The 21,783-nt window shown below is 46.7% G+C and overlaps 4 protein-coding genes across 4 annotated transcripts, besides 16 other annotated features; 2 read left to right on the top strand and 2 right to left on the bottom strand.

The window, feature by feature from the left end:
• Positions 1-1,131: 1,131 nt before the first annotated feature.
• PVX_117000 (hypothetical protein, conserved) lies at positions 1,132-3,738 on the bottom strand. Its single transcript, XM_001615645.1, has one exon. It carries the CDS (start codon positions 2,331-2,333, stop codon positions 1,539-1,541), a length of 795 nt encoding a protein of 264 aa, XP_001615695.1. The 5' UTR covers positions 2,334-3,738; the 3' UTR covers positions 1,132-1,538.
• Positions 3,739-3,841: 103 nt separating this feature from the next.
• Positions 3,842-3,865: a microsatellite.
• A 422-nt stretch (positions 3,866-4,287) lies between these two features.
• Positions 4,288-4,380: a microsatellite.
• Positions 4,381-4,792: 412 nt separating this feature from the next.
• PVX_116995 (hypothetical protein, conserved) lies at positions 4,793-6,106 on the top strand (the record flags this gene model as incomplete). Its single annotated transcript, XM_001615644.1, has 1 exon — positions 4,793-6,106. One exon carries the CDS (start codon positions 4,793-4,795, stop codon positions 6,104-6,106), a length of 1,314 nt encoding a protein of 437 aa, XP_001615694.1.
• A 738-nt stretch (positions 6,107-6,844) lies between these two features.
• On the bottom strand, positions 6,845-8,824 carry PVX_116990 (hypothetical protein, conserved; the record flags this gene model as incomplete). The annotated part of the gene is made up of 1 exon (XM_001615643.1): positions 6,845-8,824. One exon carries the CDS (start codon positions 8,822-8,824, stop codon positions 6,845-6,847), a length of 1,980 nt encoding a protein of 659 aa, XP_001615693.1.
• Positions 8,825-8,986: 162 nt separating this feature from the next.
• Positions 8,987-9,008: a microsatellite.
• Positions 9,009-10,410: 1,402 nt separating this feature from the next.
• Positions 10,411-10,438: a microsatellite.
• A 433-nt stretch (positions 10,439-10,871) lies between these two features.
• Positions 10,872-10,907: a microsatellite.
• Positions 10,908-11,773: 866 nt separating this feature from the next.
• Positions 11,774-21,311, top strand: PVX_116985 (biotin carboxylase subunit of acetyl CoA carboxylase, putative; the record flags this gene model as incomplete). The annotated part of the gene is made up of 3 exons (XM_001615642.1): positions 11,774-20,491; positions 20,663-20,880; positions 21,062-21,311. The coding sequence occupies 3 exons, from the start codon at positions 11,774-11,776 to the stop codon at positions 21,309-21,311; spliced, it is 9,186 nt and encodes a 3,061-aa protein (XP_001615692.1).
• Positions 12,454-12,475: a microsatellite.
• Positions 14,266-14,303: a microsatellite.
• Positions 16,234-16,274: a microsatellite.
• Positions 16,618-16,639: a microsatellite.
• Positions 17,123-17,251: a microsatellite.
• Positions 18,020-18,046: a microsatellite.
• Positions 18,167-18,189: a microsatellite.
• Positions 19,279-19,319: a microsatellite.
• Positions 19,992-20,018: a microsatellite.
• Positions 20,066-20,085: a microsatellite.
• Positions 20,623-20,647: a microsatellite.
• Positions 21,312-21,783: the final 472 nt, after the last annotated feature.

Below are 21,783 nucleotides of genomic sequence, written 5' to 3'. Positions count from 1 at the left end.
CTGGGAAACTAAACTGCGTCAGGAGAAAGGCGCCAATCGACAGATAACGTTCGCAACGTTCGCAACATTTGGGGATGTGGTGGTGGAAGACCCTTTACGGACGCGATTTCTGCAGCGTGTCGATCAGCGAGGGGTAGCGGTACCCTGCGCGTGGTTCATCCCAATTAGTGTGTGTGAGAGGGCGCCATGTGTGGGTGCATGCGTGTGTATATATATATATATATATGTATATATATATGTATATATATATATATGTATGCATATATATATGTATGCATATATATATGTATGCATATACGCACATACTTGCGGATGCACATGCGCGAATGCCTGCATCGATGGGGGCTGACAAAAAATGGCTCGACAAAAGGACGCCAACAATCCTTTTTACAAAAAATTTACATCGGTGTGCACTCGCAAATGCACTTAAAAACACAACCCACGGGAAAATAGCTCGCCCAAGATAATTACACGTCGTGCAACTGTTTTGCGGGACATCTTTGCCTCCACTTTTGCACTTTGCAATTTTCCGCTCCTCTGCCAACGCAGGTTGCGCGGTGCGGTGCGTTTGAGGGGGCGCGGAAAAAAGGAAAAAAAAAAAAAAAAAGAAGGAAAAGGAAAGGAAAGCGGAAAAAAGGAAAAAAAAAAAAAAGAAAAAGTAAGAATAAACGGAGATGCAATTTCTTAAAACATACCGCGAAGTAGGCGCAGCGCTGGGGTGACAATCCGTTTGGTGAACCCCCCGCGGCGTCGCCATTCGGGCGGCGAAAAAAACGTTGCACCGCAGAGTTACCTGCGTGCTGGCACTTGCACAGGAGTATCGCCGGGTAACAAGGCGGTCCATCCGGTTAGCAGCGCGCCCACAGGAAGGCAACAAAATAACTGAGCGTCATATAGATATACATATGGACCTCGATTGGTCCACTTTTGTACCAACTTGCGTGTGTGAATATGTGCCCTTTTTGTCAGTACAGCCGGGCCATGCGGAGGTGTGACTCTACGTGTACGCGCGGGGGTCTTCCTCCATTAGCCCTGAATTGGCCCCAAATGGCCCCCCATTGGTGCTCACATTCATCCCGTTTGGCGAATGCACCCCTGCCATGGGCGCATGTGCTCAGAACGGATGCTATAAAACGGTCAAATGGGTTTAATTGCGTTTTGCATATGGTTTAAAATTTTTAAAAAACAAGAAAAAAAAGAAAGCCAAGAAAAAAAGGAGAACTAAGAAAAAAAAATCCTCCATAATGACGTCGCGCAGACTCCACGGGGGGTCCACTCCTCATAAAAGGAACACTCCACATTTGTCCAAAATATTCCGCTTGTAAGTGCGCAGGGGTTGCCAGTGCTGTCTCACCCGCATGGTCACATCGAATCGATGTGATAGATGAAGCTTCCTTCCACATGGGCATCCATCCTAGGATATCCACGCTATGATATCCACTTAAGGACATCGCCCCTGCGCATTTACCCCCCGCTGGAGGAGCAATCCACAGTGTAGCGCCGCGTCCCCCCGAAGGAACGGCGCACAGACCCGTCTCCTAAAACCTCTCCTTCATCCTCTTCGCGAGGATATTCAGTTTGTTAAAAATTTTGCCTTGCGTTGAGCCGAGAATTAAACTGCAGATGGAATATCTAGCCATCTTAATGTTGTTGAAGCTCCCCAAAATGTGAATCTTATCTCCTGCTATGACAATCCTCGTTTTGGTGGCATTTTCTATGGCATATTTGGTTGCCCCGTTACTACCACATATTCTTCCAATGCATCTCGAGAGGTGGTCCCCTTTCAATATCTTAACATCCTTCACTTGAAAGCTCTCCACATACAAATCGTCTATCCTCAATAGGGCTAACGAATCTTCGATGGTAAATCCGAGTAGGTACGCCTTTATATAGTCGGACGATTTTTGCAAATTATTTTTATCTTCCGTCAGTTTACATGTCCTCACTTCTATCTTGTCTCCATTCATTCGTATTTCTAACTTTAAGTGAGTTACAATTGGTTTTATTAATTCCATCCAGTTGGTTTTTACAGACGATATGCGATGCTTCGGGATGGTTAGTATTCTCATTTCGTTACTGTTAAACGTGCTACTTGTGTTTTTTTTATTTTTTAAAATTAATTTGTTCTTCACCTTTTTATTGTTGTCTTTATCTTTTTCCTCCAAAATGTTTTCCATGGTTAAGATGTTTCTTGTGCTTCCGCTATCTGGTTGTTCCTTTGGTTTGCCGTTTTCCCCATGGTCCACTTCGTCGTTTTTCTTTTCGGTTTGTTTTTTTTCATTTTTGCTCTCCCTCGATGAGGGGTTAGCCTTGTTTGGCATCCGTTTGGTCATTTGGCCTCTCACGTGTGGGGGGAAATAACTCCTGGAGAATTACCTTTTGGGGGACCGCTCACCTATGCATACGGATGCGCCCCTGTTGTTTTGCTTATTTGGCCAACAAGAAAGAAAACACCTGGAGGGTATGATAGGTATGCTAATCCACGGGAAGCTTGCAGAATTGTACCCGCAGAAATGGCCCACCGTTTCACTCAAAAGAGATGCCACAATTCGAGCTTTTCCAACTCGCGCGGATGAACATGTAAATGCGTTCAAAAACGAATCGACGCTCACGTTAAGCAGCAAAAAGGATGCGTTCACTTCGGAGGATGGCTCAGAGCTCGAGTTGCTTCCAAACCGGCCGTTGTTCGCAAAAGGGGAAAACAAAAAAAAAAAAAAGCGATACAATACGGTACGCACAAACAACGCGGTGGAGAATGAAAAAAATAATCTGAGTGAAAAAATGATGAGGGGAATTTTATTAATTTTGCGAAGAAACCGCTCGACGTCGTACAAATTAAATTGCCTCCTGTCGCTCAGCGGGGGGGAAGGCGCGCCCAATTATTGCAAGGGGCAGAAGCTGCTGTGCGGTTTGGCAATTTGCGCACATGGGAAATGTAAAAATGTAAGAACATAAGGTTTACTGGTTTATTTTTTTTATGTGACACCTTAAAAATGGCGTGCCCCCAAAGGAGTAAAATTGCTCCTTTGCGTTTTGCAAATGTTCCCACTTCTTATACTTGACAAATTTATTTTATTTTATTTTTTTTCGTGGGGGAAAATTTCCCCGCCCGTGGACTGTAGCGTTGAAGCGCCGCAGCAATTTTGGTCCCCTTCGAAAAGGAAACCACGGGCAGGAGAAGTGGGCCAAAAAAAAAAAAAAAAGGAAAATGAGGAGAAGCCAAGCCTGACGGGGAAAGGCATACCCGACGGAGCGAATGGCAAATCGGGTGATCAGTCGGGTTTTCCTTAATGTGGCCCGCGGAGAAACGTTACCAAATAGGCGCGTCCAACAGCACGTGTGCCTAACCACTGCACAGCGGTCTACGTAGAGGGGAAATGTGAAGCTCCCCTCCTTGGGGAAGCGAAACGGTGAGGAAGGAATCAAAGGGGAATTACCCCAGAGAGATATTCAAGTGGAAATAAATAAACTAAATGGCTCTTCAGCCGGATAAGCGGAGCTGTTCCTCATTTGGACCACATATAACGGACGAGTTACTTTTCGTCTTGCCATGTACATGGCAGTGGGAGAAGGGGGAGGGGAACAAAACGAAGCGAAACACTGCCTTAAGTAATTTCGCCCCGTATTGAATTCACCCGTCAGTGGGAACATGCACCAAGTTGCTAACTGCACGTTCGATCTACCTCCGCGAGTGGCGCGCAAATGGGTTGTGACGCTTCCTGAAAGAAGTCCACTAGGGGGGAAGTTCCTCCTGGGTTGCAGATGGGTTGCGGCTCGGTTGTAGCTCACCTGCGTGCAACTGCTCTGCTGATGATGGTGGCACACTTGCGCGTTCGCGCCATGTTTGTGGCCTAATTTTGTTTGGACCACATGGAGAGGGGCAATTATGCCCCATTTTTTTGTTTTTTTGTTTTTTTTTTTTTTTGGCAAGAAAAAGAAAAAAAATCACCTGCGCGGGTTGAAAAACGCATTAGCAAAGTTAAAAAAAAAAGGTTAAAGAGGAACATTCACAAACATGCACTGCTTAGTTTTTTATTTTATGCCACCTCTGTAAATGTGTAAAATTCACTGGGTAGCAAAAGCTGAATGTGTTTTAATTTAGCTTAGGGAAGTAGTTGCAGGGACGCGCGCATTATAGGCGTACGTATAAATACACCTGATACGTTGCAAACATTTCGAAAGGAAAAACGAGAAGGAATGGAAAATATGTTTTCTCCTTTTTAGCCAAGTGAAACGCGGTGGACCTGTTCCTTACCAAAGTTATTTCGTTTTTTTACGTAATTTGTTTTATTTAATTTGTTTTATTATTTTTTATTTTTTTATTTTTTTATTCATTTTATTCATTTTTGTGTTTTTTTCTTTTTTTTTGCCGAGGGACTTTGCGAGCCAATTCGGGGGAATAACACCAAGGGCTGATTTCCCGCCGAATCGGCATGCGCCCCAAGTCTCGAGCGCCGCGTGCACTCGCGTGTATGTGCGCACGCACGTGAGTATGCACGCAGGTATTTGTGCATGCGCGCACGGGCAATCCGTTCCGCAAGCCGAGGCATAATCCTTGCCGCACACCCCCCCTACCGCGAAGCTCCCATTTCGACGCAGGAACGTAGACAGGCGAAAGTACGATCGATGTGCTTTTGCCCCTTTCATTTTTCCCAGTGCGTGCGCGAAAAAGTTTGCGGCGACTAGGCAGGAAAAAGGGGGACGCACAGTTGGGGGGGTAGTGCACGACGGGCCACGATTCTCCACTACTGTACCGCTGACCACTCCACCGCTACACCGACGCGGGGGCAAAATGGCCAAGCAGGAAGTCGCGGCGAAGAAGCCCAGCGGCAAGAGGACGCGAGTGGACGACGCAGGCGAGGCGGGCAAAAAAGCCGTTGTAGATATAGAAGGGCTAAGCGAATATGACATAGAAAGGAAGGACGAGTTGGAGGAGGAGAAGTACTCCAAATTGCTCTCCATCGCATATGCCCTAATGGCAATGACAGCAGATGCGCCGTATTTCCTAATCGTATCAATGGGGGATTACTTCAGACAGGCATTTAATGTGAAAGATATAATGATAACAGAGTTTGCCCTAATGGAAAGCATAGTGCTCATAGTGGTATGTGTATTATTGCATCTGATTGGAAGTTACAGATTGAAGTGGAACCTCGTCCAGCCTCTCTTTTCCACGTTTTTTTTCACCCTAATACATTTAGTGGTGTATTTTAAGAGTGATTACATAGGGCATAAAATAGTGATTTTCAGTGTCATCCCATTTGCAATCATATCCTGTGTAATCAAAATGACTACAATGAAAGTTTGTGTCCTCTTCCGAAAGCAGTACTGCACAGCGTACGTCTGTGGATTGTCTCTCTCCGGATTTGTGGTATTCATTTTGTACGTTTTGGGAGCCTATGTCTTTTTTGCAGATGATGAAAATAAATTTTGTAAAATGTTTTCCCTTTACTGTGGAGTCCTCTCGTGCATTTCGCTGACGTCCTTTTTTATCCTCCGCAAAATTTACAAGCTCCCATTTGTTAAGCGACTTATGGAAAGGTATGAAGATAAGGGGCTGCTGATTAACAAAGTGATCCTCGTAGAATCTGTAAAATCGATTGTTGTCGTTTGGGAGTATGTCATTATAGGTTTTTTAGCTAATTTTATAGCCTACCAGATTTACCCCACAGTTTTTCCCATATGTATTGAATCGAGCAAAGAAATGAAGGGACTGCTATCTGGATTACTTCTTTTTGGGGACTCATCCGCACACCTGTTGGTTCACATCTTAAGCTCCTACTTTTTGAAGATGAATTTTTGTATCTTTTTCTTTATCAAATTGGTTATGCTTGGATATCTGCCCATTTTCGTCACCCTGGTTATTTACCACAGCTCCATTTTTTACAACCCGTATTTTTTAATGGCCTTGTCTTATTCCTTCGGATTCTGTCACGGGATTATGTCGAACTCCGTTTTTGTGAAAATCCCCGACGTGTGCAGACGGCGCAAGAAGGAGCAGTACCTCACGTTGGCCCCCAACATCGTCTACTTGGCCTTCGTGCTCGGGACCATGCTTGGCGTCGTCGTGTCCAAGCTGCACGTGCGCCTTTTGACGGGGCAGTAGGGGGCGCCTTGCAGGGAGGAACTGCCGGGAAAGCGGCGGGACAGCGGTGGGAAAGCGGCGGGAAAGCGGTGGGATAGTGCTGAAACAGCAGTGGAAGAATTGGCCGAAGAAGCTACCTGGAAGAAACCGCATGAAAGACGCAAGCGCAACTTGGAAACCCCACCGCGCGGCCCCCCTGTAAGAATTCTCTTTATACGCCATGTCTTTAATTAAATTCGCCATCTTTTAAAAGCAATCCGAATTCGTCACCCCACACCCGCTCCTAATTTTTTACCCTCATTATTGTAGTTTTTGTTTCCCCCTGATTTAGTCATAATGACTGTCCGGTGTGCGCACACGTACGCCTTTGTATCATTACCCGTTGTTTTTTTTTTTTTTCTTTTAAGCCGATTTTGCCTTCATTTTTCGAAGTAGTTTTTTTTTTTTTTAAATTGCGCCCCCGTCCCGCGACAGGGCTGTAACTCTTTGTAAATTAAAAAGCGATGTAATTTGCACGAAAGGGGTGCACAAGAAAAGGACTGCAAACCAAAAGGGGTACACACAAAAGGGGTACACACAAAAAGGGTACACACAAAAAGGGTACACACAAAAAGGTTTCACACAAAAAGAACTGCACAGAAGAAGTCCCAAAACGGACACTCAAATCCACGCGATGCGCTTATTTTTCGGGGAGGAAAGCTCTTCCCCTTTTGTTTTACCAAACTGGGGGACATCAACCCTATGCTGGATGGCCCACCGCTAATGAACCAGGTGCAGATATGAGAAGAGTTTCGCTCCGGGGGCACACCCTCGGAAGGAATAGGCAACCAACATTTTCAATACATCCTCGTAGAGCTCCCTGGAAAGGTCAATAGTTTCCGAATTGGCGAACTTAAATTCGGATTCTCCTTTTGTGCAAAAAAATATTTTCATCACTTTTTGGAGTCCCAAAAATTTGGAAAGATCTTTTGCGTCGTCCCAAATTTTACAAATGTAAAGCGTCCTTATGAATATCCTCACTTCGATTACTTTCCTTTTTTGGTTACTCCTTAAATAAAAAAGTGTTGTGTTTTTTTTTTCACATTTATTGTGCATATACTCGTTTAGGAAAAGCACATGGTCGTAATTTTTGAAAATATTTTCCCCATTTAATGTCATTTTTATTTTGTGTTTGAGGAGGTACACCTTGGGGGGGGTCTCCCCGCAAGGGTTGAGAAGTCCTCCCCTGTGGTGTGCCATAAGACGAGCGGTGTTGTCGTTCTGGGTGGCCTTCACCTCCGTCTGCTTTCTCTCATGGATAATTTCCTCGGAAGGGGGTACGTCATTGGCTTCTCCCCCCCCATGCTGCTTCCCCCCCGGGGCGACGTCCAAATGAGGAACCACATTTGCTCCCCCTTCATTAAAGTGCACAGATGGACGATCACCACAGCGCAGCAATGTTGTGGCCGCGTCCAGGTGGGTATACCCCCCTTGGTCCCCCTCGTGAAGTGAGCCCAGAAAAACATCCTTAAGCTTATCACTCATGTTTTTATTTTCTATATAGGAATATGTATAGCTTCTTTGGTTTTCCATGTAGCCAAGGGAGTTGTGGCAAAAATTGCAAAAAAGTAAAAAGCGAAAGTGGTGCAATGAATCCGCCTTAACAGCCAGGTGACTCTCTTTTACTAAGCTCAAGTGAAAAAACAAACAGTTGGGGAAGAGGAAAATAGTTCGGTCCACATCTTTTAACCCATCAAAGGAGAAGGTGGTGCATTCTTCGCAAAACGCGTGCTCCAAAAAATCAGCCGTGTTTAGGTACAAATTGGGTAAAATAAAATTAACACCTCCGCATGTGATGACGCCTTCACTGCAAAATTTGCACTGAACGGTGCTTCTCTGCATCTTCAACATGTCCTGCAATTCTTTGTTTATGCTGGGCTGAATGAGGTTCTTTTTTTTTCTGACCACGATTAGGTCTAGGAGGACACATACGCTCAGCTTTTCACTTAGCACAAAATGGATGGATTTTATTTTCGCACTTTGTACTGACAAGGAGGAGGGCAGAAGTAGGTACTTGGCCAAATGGGCCCTCTCAAGGAGGGGGAAGTCCTTCGAAAAGGTGTTTCTCCCTCTCAACAGGTGGTCTACATCGAAAGGGTTGTTTGTAGAAAGCTTTCCTCTCTCTTGTGTGCTTCCCTTCGTGTGATTACTTCTCCCCCTTTGGTGTCCCACACCTAGCGGTGTGTATGTCGTGCCCCTTCTGCCTTCACCCTCCTGCTTCGCATACTCTGGAGGGGGACTGCTCCCATTCACCCCATAATTTCCCTCAAAATTGTTTGCCTTTTCACTACTCTTCCTGGTTTCCTTTTCCTCCTTGCAAATCACACCGCTTTCATTTCCTCCCTTTGGGTTAGTGTACCTATTGCAGAAGCTGCCCTTCCCTTGTGGTAAGGGAAAGTCACATCGGGCCTCATTTCCGCCTGGTGAATCATCCAGGGGGGAACTCCTTTGGTTCCACTTTTCTCTCTCCACTGAGACGTCAGGACGGTTGGAGGAACTGTCATAGAGTAGTCTCAGTTTAATTTTATACAAAATGGAATTTCCAATTTTTTTTTTTTTCTCAATTGAGATAGACGCCTTGGTGTAACTGAGGAGATTCTTTGACGTTCGTAAATCGTTAAGGAACGCCTTGGCCCAGCTGCTCAGTTGGATGTTCAAGGACACCACGTTTTGCTTTGGGTAGTATTCCGCCTGCGTCATAGTGCGCTGATTGGGGGTGGGTGGGCTACAAGAAAAGGTACATACGGTACTGTAATTACGTGGGCATAAGCACGGTCATAGGCATAGGCGCGGTTTTATATGCTTGCTACTATTGTGCCTCCCGTGGGGGAGGAGCGGCAGGTGGAGTGATTTTCCCTGAGGGAATTCTCCTTCCAGTTGGTACGTCAATTTGTGGCGCTCAACTGGGCGCGGTCAGGATACGTGCTCCTCCACTCAGCACTCCTCACTCTTACGCTTTTTTCTGCTCAGTTGGAAGTTCGCGATTTGGGCGGCTCCCTCGATTTATCACCTTCTCTAACTTCTTTTCTTTTTTTTAACTTAAATGGGAAATGGATTCCTTCCCCGTGTGGCCATTTCGGTCGTCACGCGTCCCCCATTTTTATCACGTTGCATGCAGGTTTTTTTTTCCTTCATTTTTTCGCGCGGGGCGGATTCACCCAGTTGCTTCGCTCTGCAGGAGCAAGTGCGTCATTCGGTTCGGCGCCTTTAATTTTTCGCCTCTCATCTTGGGCTGGGCTTCACACAAGGTAAAACAGGGTGTGCCCCTCTCCCCTACATTCTCAAATAGCAGTGTTGCGAGGTGGCATATTTTGCGCGTCACCCTGCAGACTTTTGCAAAAAAAGAGGATCCACACGGTCACCCCTGTCCTTTATCTGAATATGTAGTACCAAATGGGCAAGCCAAATTAGCGTCAATTTGTTTTTTTTTTTCTGGCAAAATGTTCTTTCAACGGTGTGCGCAAAGGTGTTGCGGAGAATAATATTTTTCTTTTATTCATCATTTTTGCGTCCTTCATGTTGGGATAGTTTCTCCAAAATGTGCTTTACAAATTTGTTCTTTCGAGGGGCAGAGAATGTTTACGTAGTGCAATTAGTGCGTGCGCAGGGGGTCGCGTTTTTTTTTTTTTTTTTCCCCTGAATAAGACACCCCTTCCATGGGAAGGTACTTCAAAGTGGCATGCAGGCGCGCCTACGTTGGAGGAGCAGTGCGCATGCAAATGATAAGTGTAAAACTGCGAGTATGCAAATGTGTAAAAATGCGTAAACATGAGCCTACGCGCTGCGCTTGCGATTGGGCGAATTTACCCCAAGTGACGCGCACGTTTACCCCCGTGTATGCTGCGCCCCGCATGTGTACATACGTCCGCGCGCCCCACTTAGGCAAGCAAGCATATTACAAAAGATGTAATTTTACGCGCGACCGCGTGAAGGAGGAAAAATCTACATTTCTTTTTTTCGTTAATTTATGCAAAAGGTATCTTATTTTTATTTCATTTTGCAAAATTGTGAAAAAAAAAAACTTTAAAAGTAGCCCCTTCTTTTCAGCGCACTCTTTAGAATTTTGCAGTTCCGTCACGATTTCCCAATTTCGCCGCGGTAAAAATAGTTAAACCCTTGTGCGTCCACGGGCAGATAATTTACGTGCACGTGTGCACATGTACACATATGTAAATAAATGCATACCTACGTAGGTACGTACGCATGCACGTGAGAATTCTTTCGATACTTATGTCCCTCACTCGAATGAAAATCACTGTTTTTTTTTTTTTTTTTTCCCGCAAAAAAAATTCGCGCCTTGCGTATACGTACTATATTCCCCGAAAAGAATAATTCTTCACCCCCCCCTTCCCATGTTTGTGGAAACGCATAAATGTGTCAAAAGAGGGGGAAAAAATTAAAAAAAAAAAAAAAAATCTCACTAAGAAAATGCTTATATATGTGCGTTTATACCTACTTACGTGTGCTCATGTTTGTACCTACTTGTATGTTCCCTTTTTATGTTTCCATGTGCGAGGCAACGTCTTGGAGGTATACAATACAGTGAACGAACATTTTGCCTCAAAAAAAGGAAAAAAAAAAAAAGCATGCGCGACTGCATTGATGAAGTGAACGATTAAACGGGAAAAAACGTAACCATTTTTTATAAAACAAAGTGATGGTGAAACTTAAGTAAAACCTTGTGTACACTTTTTTAAAAAAAACGTTACCGTAAAAGCAACGTTTGGAAATTAAAAAAATTTGTGTGCTTGTGAAGTGGAAAAGAATAAAAAAAAATAAATAAAGCCAAAGGCAGAGCAACATTTGGCAAAATTTAGATACTTATCAAATTTGTGCAGTTGTCAAGTGGAACTTTGTTTTGCCCACGTGTGAGTGTGTTTACGTTTATGCGTAGTTTATGCTTACGTTTATGTTTATGCCTATATTTATGCCTATATTTATGTTTATACTTTCTTTCTTTCTTTTTTTTTTTTTTTTTATTTTTCCCCGCTGCTCCCCCTTTTCCTGCCCCCTTATTTTCCACAGGAAGAACAATTCACTCAAAGGGTGATTTTTTTTTTTTTCGCGCCGCGTCGCGTGCAGCCTTTGTTTGTAGAGTCGTTTCAGGGCGAGCCTTTCGCGCTGCGACATTCGTGGCACGATTAGTGGCACACAGTTGGCGACAGACAATTTGTCACAGCCAATTGGTGCATACGCAACTCACGCAGGGCAGCGCTTGCCCACTAGCTGCACCGCGCCTGCTACGCCAAGTTTGTTTTCTTTACGAATAACCCATTCGTTCGTGTAATTGTCATGTGCGTGTGGAAGGGGCCAAATCGTTTAGAGTGCCCCTGAAGACCAGGCAGAGGGAAGAAAGCCACCGAACGGGCGATCGGAGGGAATCTCAAGTGTGGTAGCAGCTAGGTGCCGCCAAGTAGCCTCGTGCATGCGCTAAAAAAGGAGAAAAGAAAATTACACGTGCGGGGGAAGTGACAGCGTGTACGTGGAGCAAATAGTCCAGCTCTCACACTAACATATGCACACACGTATATATTCACTCTGCATAGAGGCACACCGTGTATATTGACACTCCGCATCGTCACATAGGTCGCCCCCCTCGCCGCGCACCCGGCAGCATCGCAAGGCAGTTAAATGGGGTAGCGTCGGAAAATGGTTAATGGCCTCACAGGAGCACTCTCGCTTGTCCTGCTACTTCAAAACCTTGTAGAGCCCATAAAACACAAAAGCACGAATTGCTATGTACACATGCATAATAATGTCAATAGGAACAACTTGGTCAACAGAGAAACGAGGGAAGCATACCAGAGTAGCCTACAGGGGGGCAGTAATATCCTTCATCAGAGTTACAGGAACAGGTATGTGCCGCTGTTCGTGTCCAAGGGAACCGAGCTGTTAAACTCGTTTTTTAAGAATAACAGGCGGGGAAGCAGACACAACTCGACGAACATTTCGAAGAGCGGGAAGAAGAGTGCGCCCTCTTCGTTTAATGAGAGTGGGTCCTCGCGCGCCACTAGAAGCGGGTCTTCACATGGGCGAAAATGGGACCCAAGCAAGTGCACCACGCGGGAGAAGTACTCTGAGCGAAAGAGCGCCGTTGAAGAAGTAGCAGATGAATCGCCTAACCGCTTCAGCGACGGCCAGCGGAGCAGCTTCAGCGACGACCAGGGGAGAAGCCCCAGTAACCACCGGCCGAGCAGCCTTAGCGACCACACGGATGAAGGCTTTACCAGTGTCGCATCCAATGAGCACCACAGCGGGAACCACAGCCCAGGGAAAAGCCACCACCCGAGGAATATGGCCAATGAAAGTGGGAACAGCGACGATAACCCCTATTTGAATAAAGCTAGCTACAACCCAGGGGAGATGCCCGATGTGTTTTCAAATTGGGACGTTGCCAAGGCGAGTGTAAGAAGGGAAAAAAACGTACAACACAATTTTACTTTTATGATGGACCTGATTAAGGAATCCTCCTCCATGCACTCCAAGAGTGACGATGTGATGATTCCGCAGAACCGTTCTGGAGATGTTCTAAAGGATGGTAGACGGTTGCACAAAGGGAACGTAAAAAAGAGGAAGAAACATCTGAATAGGCTGTACTACAGTTTTAGGGGCCAGAATGATTTTCTCTCGCGAAAGGGGGGCTCCCACGCGGGGGATGATCAAAGTGGAGAGAGGTTTTACGCATATCGGGGAGACCATCAGGCAGGTGCCCACACCAGTGATGTGTGCCACATCCCAGTAGGGGACTCTCCCGAACAGCAAAAAGAACCAACCGTGTTGCAGCGAAATCCGCACCGTACTAAAGCGCACAGCTGGAATAGCAGCGCTATCGATACTGCCCCTCCTGCCAGTCGCCCGAACGACCCCGCCGACTTCCCAACGTACGAAGAAAAACAAAGGGCGAAGGAAAAGGCCCACCAGGAATACACAACATACATAGAAGAGAGAAGGTACCCATATTTTAATTTCGCAAAAGAGAAAAATGGAAAGATAATAAAAAAACTGCTAATTGCAAATAACGGAATGGCAGCAATGAAGTGCATCTTGTCCATAAAGGAATGGCTCTTTAAAACTTTCTCAGAGGAAAATTTAATTAAAATCATAGTGCTAGCCACAGAGGAAGATATTTCAAGCAATGCCAAGTACATTTCGTTGGCCAACAAAGTTATAAAGGTACCTCCTGGGAAAAACTGCAACAATTACGCCAATGTGCCGCTAATCGTGGAAGTGGCGAAAAAGGAACAAGTGGATGCCGTCTGGCCAGGATGGGGACACTGCTCGGAAAATCCGCTACTCCCCACCATGCTGGAAAGAGAAAACATCATTTTTATAGGGCCAACTGGAGATGTAATGGAAGCTTTAGGAGACAAAATATCTGCCAATATCCTCGCGCAGAGTGTAAATGTACCCGTTGTAAAATGGAGTGGAGATAGCATCCGAATTGATAATTTTGATAGCAAAATTGGGGAAGATGTATACAATAAATCTACCATACATTCGTTAGATGCTTGCATAAAGGAGTGCCAACGGATTGGGTACCCTGTGATGATAAAGGCATCTCAAGGAGGGGGGGGGAAAGGCATTCGGAAAGTAGAGAACGAGGCAGAAATAAAGAAAGCGTATGAACAAGTGCAGATGGAACTACCCAACTCGCCAATCTTTTTAATGAAAGTCTGTAGCAACGTTAGACACATCGAAATACAAGTCGTCGGAGATATGTATGGCAATGTGTGTTCCCTAAGTGGAAGAGACTGCACGACCCAAAGGAGGTTCCAAAAAATTTTTGAAGAAGGGCCCCCCTCAGTTGTTCCTCCGGATATCTTCCGCGAAATGGAAAAGGCATCCATACGTCTGACGAAAATGATAAAATATAGGGGTGCGGGGACGATTGAGTATCTGTATGACCAGGAGAAGCAGACTTATTTTTTTCTCGAGTTGAATCCTCGGCTGCAGGTGGAGCACCCCGTTTCGGAGGGAATCACCGACACGAACCTGATTTCGATACAGCTGCAGGTGGCCATGGGGGTTCCCCTCCAGAACATTGACGACATCAGGAGGTTGTACCGCATAGGGGGGGGGAGTAGCGGCCATAGCGTCCATAGCGTCCATAGCGGTGGTAGCGGTGGTAGTGTCAGCGGCGGTGGTAGTGTCTGCAGCGGTGGTAGTGTCTGCAGCGGTGGTAGCGAACGGGGGAGCCAAACTAAGGAGTGCGCCCCCCCGCGCGCGGAGCAGGCGGACGCGTTCGACTTCTACAACCACCGGCCGCACGTGCGCAACCACGTGATTGCCGCGAGAATCACAGCGGAAAATAGCAACGACAGTTTTAAGCCCACGTCGGGAAAGGTACAAAGAATCCATTTCCAAAACGCGAAGGACGTGTGGGGGTACTTCTCAATCAATGACGGGTCCGTACATGAATTTTCCGATTCACAAATTGGGCACATTTTTGCAAAGGGAGAAACGAGGGAAGTAGCCAGAAAAAATCTAATCCTCTCATTAAGGAAGCTAAACATAGAAGGGGAAATAAAAACAGGCACAAGGTACTTGGCAAAAATTTTAGAATGCAAACCTTTTATTCAAAACAACATAACGACCAATTGGCTGGACACAATAATTGAAAAGAAGAAAAATATCTATTACAGCGCAGTGCACATAATAATTTTATGCGCAACGATATTTAAGCTGCTCATTTATTTTACCAAGGAAAAAGAAGATATAGAAGATGCGCTAAGTAGAGAGGACATTGGCATTAAATCACAGGGAGATTCCCCCGCTAACTTGAAGAGGGAGGTAAAAAAGGCCTACACATTTGACCTCGTATTTGAAAATGTGAGGTACAATTTTAAGGCCCATAATACAGGGGAGAATCTTTATACTCTAAAAATTAACGGGCAGGAAATAGAAGTGCTAGCCGACTACGATAAGAAGAATAATAAAATTTTCGCCAGCTTTTTCAACCACACGTATTTGTATACATGCTCGGAAGATAGCTTAGGTATTCATATGCACCTGGAAAAGGACAGCATTTTTATCCCCAAGATGAGCAACCCATTTCATTTGGTGTCCAATACGAATGGGAAAATTGTAAAATATTTGATTAAGGATGGGGAGAAGGTAGGGAAGAATGAGGACTACATAGAAGTAGAGGCCATGAAAATGATTATGACTTTTAAGTCTACAGAGAAGGGCATACTCAGGCACAGGATGTCCGAGGGCACCATCGTCAAAGTGGGGGACCTCCTGGGAGTGATTGAGCAAACCTCTCATGGTAGCGGCACTCATCCGGGAGAGCAAAACGAAATTAAAACTTTTACAGGTCATTTGGACTTGTCCAATAAGTACGCCTACGAATTGGAAGAAGCGAGTCGACTGACGCACCCCCTCGGTTTTGTCGCCACGGATAGGTCTACGGAAGGCATCTGGCCGATTGGCGATCAAGACGCGGGGAAAAGTCACTCTCATATGGACGATGCAAATCGGGGCGAGGAAGACACACCGACGGTTGCGCCAAACAATGCGCGAAGTGAAACGCATCGCCTGAGTGAACATACCGGGGGAACACACGTCGTGGAGGCCCCCAAGTTGGAGGATTCCTCCTCCTTTTCCTCCTTCGAACAGGATGAAGTGTCATCCAGGGAGAGAATCACCAAGAACCGGCTATTCCTAAAGCAGAAGAAAAATATATTTCGCTTATTTGCGAGCAAACGGGGCAGCGATAAAGGAGAGCACACCGCGGCGAGTTACCTGAACGAGAAATTTAACTCCGTCAAGGCGTACCTCACCAGTTTGAGCTCGTCCAGCGCCAGCTCGGCGGCTCCCACGAGCGCCAGCACGAGCGTCAAGGTGGGAGAGGAGGAAGTGGAGGAAGCGGCAGATGTGGAAGCAGCGGTGGAGGAATCGGCAGAGGCAGCCGCGGAGGCAGCAGATGTGGAAGCCGCGCAGACGAACAAGTCGTGCGCTAATGGACTGTCCAGGGCGCACACAGTGAATGACGAGTCTGGAAGTGCCAACCGGGGGAGCAGCTCCACCGGTCTGAACTCAACCTGCCAGAACTCTCTGACGAGCGAGAGGGGGGACCGCAACGACCACCTGTCGAGCGAAGTTGTGTCCACGAGGAATGCCTCCAATGAGAAGGCGTCCAACGCGGGCACCCTCAGTTGGGGCGCGGCGCACAGGGGGTCGTCAGCAGGGGCATCAGCAGGTGCGTCAGCAGGGGAATCAGCAGGAGTATCAGCAGGAGCATCACCAGGAGCATCAGAAGGCACCTCTAAATGCACCTCGAACAGTTGCACCCAAGTGGGGGGGGACTCCCCGGGAGTGGCTTCTCCGAGTGGTCACCCGAGCGGCAACCCCAACACCGGCGAAGACCTCAGAAGAAACCAATTCCTGTTGGACATCCCCAATATGAAGAGGATAGAATACTTGCTGAAGGGGTACGAGCAGGACTACCAACAGTGCTTCAACGAATTGGTGAAAGAAAAAAAAAACCTCAACCGTGAGTTTGCGTATATCCTAGACAAATTCGTAGAGTACAATTCCCTTTTTGCCCAAAAGGAAAACATCACGCAGGTAGAAGCGTATGACATTCTACACACCATGGTTAAAAACGAGAAGAAAAAAAACTACGAAATTGCCCATGCGTATACGTACAACTATTTGAGCATAAAATTTGTGGAGCTCGTTTTGAAATATTTACTGGACAGTGGGTTGACCCCGCTCAGTGAGATGCCACAGGACCTCCTAGACAAGCTAAAAGTGATATCATCCCTTAGGGGGAAATGTTTCGGCAACGTCATTTTGCTAGCCAGGGCGATAGTACACATCGTGGAACATACGCGCTTGGTTAAGCTGGTAAAATGTGCCTTAGAGGATAGGAATGCCACTTTTGATGAACAAATTAACCAACTGGAGGAGCTCTTAAAGATGAAGCAGCGAATCTTTGCACATTCGAAATTGGGGAAACTTCCAATGGGTGCATCTTCTCCCTCGAGCAGCTATGGGAACCACTGCGAACGTGTGGTGAATGCATTTTTGGGAAGCCCCTCGGATGTACACATGTTCCTTCCGTCGCTTTTTACGCAAGAAAATAAAAAGGCACTCTTAGAAATATACGCTCGCAATTTATATACCCACTTTGATGTGAAAGCAGAGCTAGTGGGGGAGGACTGCCTGAAATTTTTTATAAACAATTCGGAAGAAGAAAATTTACTCCTCCTAAATGAGAGAAATAGGGTAGATGTAGATGAGCTGATTTCCAAAGGGGGGATCAACCCCACTGGTGGGCTCATAAACAGCATTCACATTATTAACCGAAATGGGAATTTCCTTAATGACTATGAAGGGGGTATAGAGCATATAAAGAAAAGGTGTAAGCATTTGTACGTTTATCACTACTTTGGGGAGAGCTATGGGGATGTTTACGAGTGGGTAGGAGAGGGAGACCCCGGGGAGGAGCTCCATTGGCGGCAAAGCAAAAACGAACTACCACACCGCAGGACAAATCTGCTGCCCTACCAAAGGTATATCCTCTCCTTCGAAAGGAACCGCCAAAATTACGATTTAGAAAATGTAGATGAGAAAATATTTAAAGGGACCAAGGTATTCCTGGGGAAGTACAAAAAGAACAACAAAATAGAGTCTCTGTTTGCAGAGAGGGTGATCCATTTGAGTGAGCTTCCAGAGAGTGGAGCGTCTGAACTGAGGGAAACTCCCCCAAAAGGGGGGAACACCCTGGGGGAGCAGAACCGGTTGGAAGACGCCCTCGCGGAGGAGTTCCAAGAAGCGGTGAAGGACGTAGCAATAGCTAGACTGAACCCGAAGGTGCAAGACGCAAAGGTGAGCAGCTACATAACCTACCATGTGGTGCTGGAAGAGGTGAAGGGGAAGGACGAATTGGACGTAATTGTAGAGGCGCTGAAGAACTTCCTCAATAGGCATAACGAGATGCTTCTAGAAAATTACGTGAACGATGTGTACGCCTGTGTGTACAGAAAGGGAGGCGAATCTGCGAAGGGGCGACCCCAATTGGCACCGCAAAAGGTATTCAGACTGCACGTCCTCTTCGACGGAGAAAGTAACGTCATCGAAGAGGTTGAAGGTGTCCCCCCGTTTGATGTTGACGCGTTGTACTTAAAAAGGAAGAGGGCTAGAGAGATAGACACGTTATATGCCTACGATTTTGTTAAGGTTATAAATATCTCCCTAAACAGGATGAACGGAGGCGGGCCCGGGGATCTGTTCACGTATGTGAACAGCGTCAGGGAGTTCAGGCTGGACTTGGAGGCGCTTCAGGGGGGGAACACCACAAAGGAGGGTCACACCACAAAGGAGGGTCACACCACAAAGGAGGGTCACACCACAAAGGAGGGTCACACCACAAAGGAGGGTCACACCACAAAGGAGGGTCACACCACAAAGGAGGGTCACACCACAAAGGAGGGTCACACCACAAAGGAGGGTCACACCACAAAGGAGGGTCACACCACAAAGGAGGGTCACACCACAAAGGAGGGTCACACCACAAAGGAGGGTCACACCACAAAGGAGGGTCACACCACAAAGGAGAGTCACACCACAAAGGAGGGTCACACCACAAAGGAGAGTCACACCACAAAGGAGAGTCACACCACAAAGGAGAGTCACACCACAAAGGAGGATGCTACCCGTGCCGATCTGCTGCTTCCCCGGCAGGACGGCCTCAGCGAAGACGAAGCGAAGATAAGGAAGGCGCTCCACCTGTCGGACGAGCTAAACGTGGGCCAAAACAAACTGAGCGTGATCGGCCTGCTGATGAACGTGAAGACAGACGAGTACAAAGAAGGAAGAGACGTCATTTTTATTATAAATGATATAACGACGCATGGGGGGTCCTTCAGTGTGGTGGAAGACCAGCTCTTTTACGCCATATCTAGCTACGCCAGGGAGAAAAAAATCCCCCGCATCTACATATCGTGCAATTCAGGGGCGAGAATTGGACTCTACAACTTTTTGATGGACAAAATTCAAGTGAGTTGGAAAGACGAAGAAAAAAAGGAACTCGGGTATGACTACATTTACATAACAGAAGAGGTGAAAAGTAGGATAGCCAAAGAGGATATCATTTTTTTGAAGGAAATTACTCAAAATGGAGAGAAGAGATATATAGTAGAAGGCATAGTGGGCAACCTAAACAGTCACATTGGTGTGGAGAATCTGCGGGGGAGTGGCCTCATCGCTGGCGAAACGTCCAAAGCGTATGATGAAATTTTTACCCTCTCCTATGTTACTGGCAGGAGTGTTGGCATCGGTGCGTATCTGGTTAGACTCGGGAAAAGAACCATCCAGAAAAAGGGCTCTTCTCTTTTGCTAACAGGGTTCAACGCGCTTAACAAAATATTAGGGGAAAAGGTCTACGTCAGTAATGAACAATTAGGGGGGGTGAAAATTATGATGAGGAATGGCATATCTCAGCTGGAGGCGCAAAATGATCAGGACGGTGTGGACAAGATTTTCAAGTGGCTCTCCTATGTGCCAAAAACGAGTGACCACTACTACGACGTTATTGAGAAGGCCCTCGAGGGGAGAAGTGAAATTATAAATTATGAGCGGGCTAACGGGGAGGAGGCACACAACATGGTGAGGGAACCCTCCCAGGTGGAGAGCCAACCCACTCCGCAGAAGGAACCTCCAAAAAGTTACTTCCAAAGAATTAACGATATAGATATGGATGGCCTACAAAACGCAGATATAGTGGAGCTGATAAGCGGGACAGACTCAAAGCAGGGGTTCTTAGACAAACATAGCTACTTCGAATACATGAACGAGTGGGGAAAAGGGATTCTAACCGGGAGGGGGAAATTGGGTTCCATCCCCGTAGGAGTTATAGCCGTTAACCGAAATTTAGTAACGCAGGTTACTCCGTGCGACCCAGCACTGAAAACCAAAGCAGTGAGGTCCACACACGCACCATGTGTTTTTTTCCCTGATAATTCATACAAAACGGCTCAATCGATTGAGGATTTTAATAAAGAAAATTTACCCCTCTTCGTTTTTGCCAATTGGAGAGGTTTTTCAGGTGGCACCATGGATATGTTTAACAGCGTTTTAAAATTCGGCTCAATGATTGTTAACCAGTTGGTTAATTACAAGCACCCCGTTTTCGTGTACATCCCGATTTTTGGGGAGCTGAGAGGTGGGTCGTGGGTCGTCGTGGACGAAACGCTAAATAGCCAAATCATCGAGATGTATGCGGACACGAACAGTAAAGGCGGCATTTTGGAGCCACCAGGCATTGTCGAGGTGAAGTTCAGGCTGCCCGAAATTAGGAAGCTCATGCACGGGATTGACTCGTCTATAATTGCCCTGGACGAGCGGCTGGCGGAGGCGCAGGTAGGTGCCCCCCTCGGTGGGGCGGTGGAGCGGTACAGCGGCGTGGTGGAACGCCCTTCTCGCCAATCGTTTCTTCTCACCAACCACTTCTTCTCACCAACCACTTCTTCTCACCAACCGCTTCTTCTCACCAACCGCTTCTTATTGGCAACCACTTCCCCCCCCCTGCAGGAGCCTGACGACGTGTCCAGAATAAAACAAGAAATCGAGGAGAAGGAAAAGGAGCTGCTGCCTTTTTATTTGCAAGTGTGCCACCGATACGCAGATCTGCACGATGTGTCCAAATGCATGAAGTCCAAGGGGGTGATCAGGAAAATCGTTCCTTGGGAGAAGGCCCGCTCCTTCTTTTACTACCGCCTCGTGCGGCGCCTGCTGATGAGCACGCTGAGGTAGGTTCCCCTACGGGGAGGGTAAAACTCCCGCACGAGGGTGCATCCGCCGATATGCGGATTTGTGGATATGCGCATCTGCGCAGCTGGGCATCTGTTTGTATGCGTATGTTCATGCACGCTGCCTGCATAGCTAGCCGCCCACCTGCCCACCTGCCAAACTGCCGCTCCCCCCCTTTAGCAAAAAATACGGAACCGCTCTAACCCAAAGCGAAGAATTCAAGAAGCTCACCAGCGACATCGCCTCCTCGGACGAAGAGGACTACGAGGTGTGCAGGAGAATTTTAAATGAAAGCACTCTGAGGGATATAGAGCGGCTAACGCAGGACCTGCAGCACCGGAAGACGCTGGACGAGTTTTACAGGGCCTTTCAAAGCTTGCCCCCCCAGCAGAGGAGGGAACTCTTTAGCAAGCTGAGTTCGCACGAGTAGGCGCATCCAGCGGTAGGATTTTAACCAGCACGTTGCCACCACATTGTGAGGGCAGCATTTTGGCATCATCATTTTTTTACCTTCCTTTTTTCATCTGCCCTTTACCTTCCTTTTCCTATTTGCCTTTTCCTATCTCCTTTTTTTCCCCTCGCCCCCCTTTGTCATGTCCCCTTTTTTATTAACAACTGTAGTGTCGTGTTTTTCTTGGCTATACATTGCCAGTCTGTTTACTTATTCTCCCCCATTTTTTAAATTCTGCACGCCTTCTCCCCCCCGAATGTCACGTGTACCCAGGCAAACGCACATGCTGGATGTGTGTTTGTGTTCATTTTATGGTGCCATTTTACTGCTCCATTTTTACGTCCATTCGTGGCTGCATGGTTTTACCTCCAACCATTTCGATCCAATCGGGGGGGAGGAAATCGGCAAAGTGATGCACAGCGGAGAGACACGTAGTTCCAAGTGCGCCGCG

This window comes from Plasmodium vivax, chromosome 12, assembly GCF_000002415.2.
Source record: "Plasmodium vivax chromosome 12, whole genome shotgun sequence".
In the NCBI taxonomy this organism is placed as follows: Eukaryota; Apicomplexa; class Aconoidasida; order Haemosporida; family Plasmodiidae; genus Plasmodium; species Plasmodium vivax.
Note: the sequence above shows the minus strand (reverse complement) of the source record. Positions and strands in the feature narration are given on the sequence as shown.

What these genes read in the sequence shown, in the direction of transcription:
- PVX_117000 (XM_001615645.1), bottom strand. Translation starts at nt 2,333, where the DNA reads ATGACCAAACGGATGCCAAACAAGGCTAACCCCTCATCGAGGGAGAGC.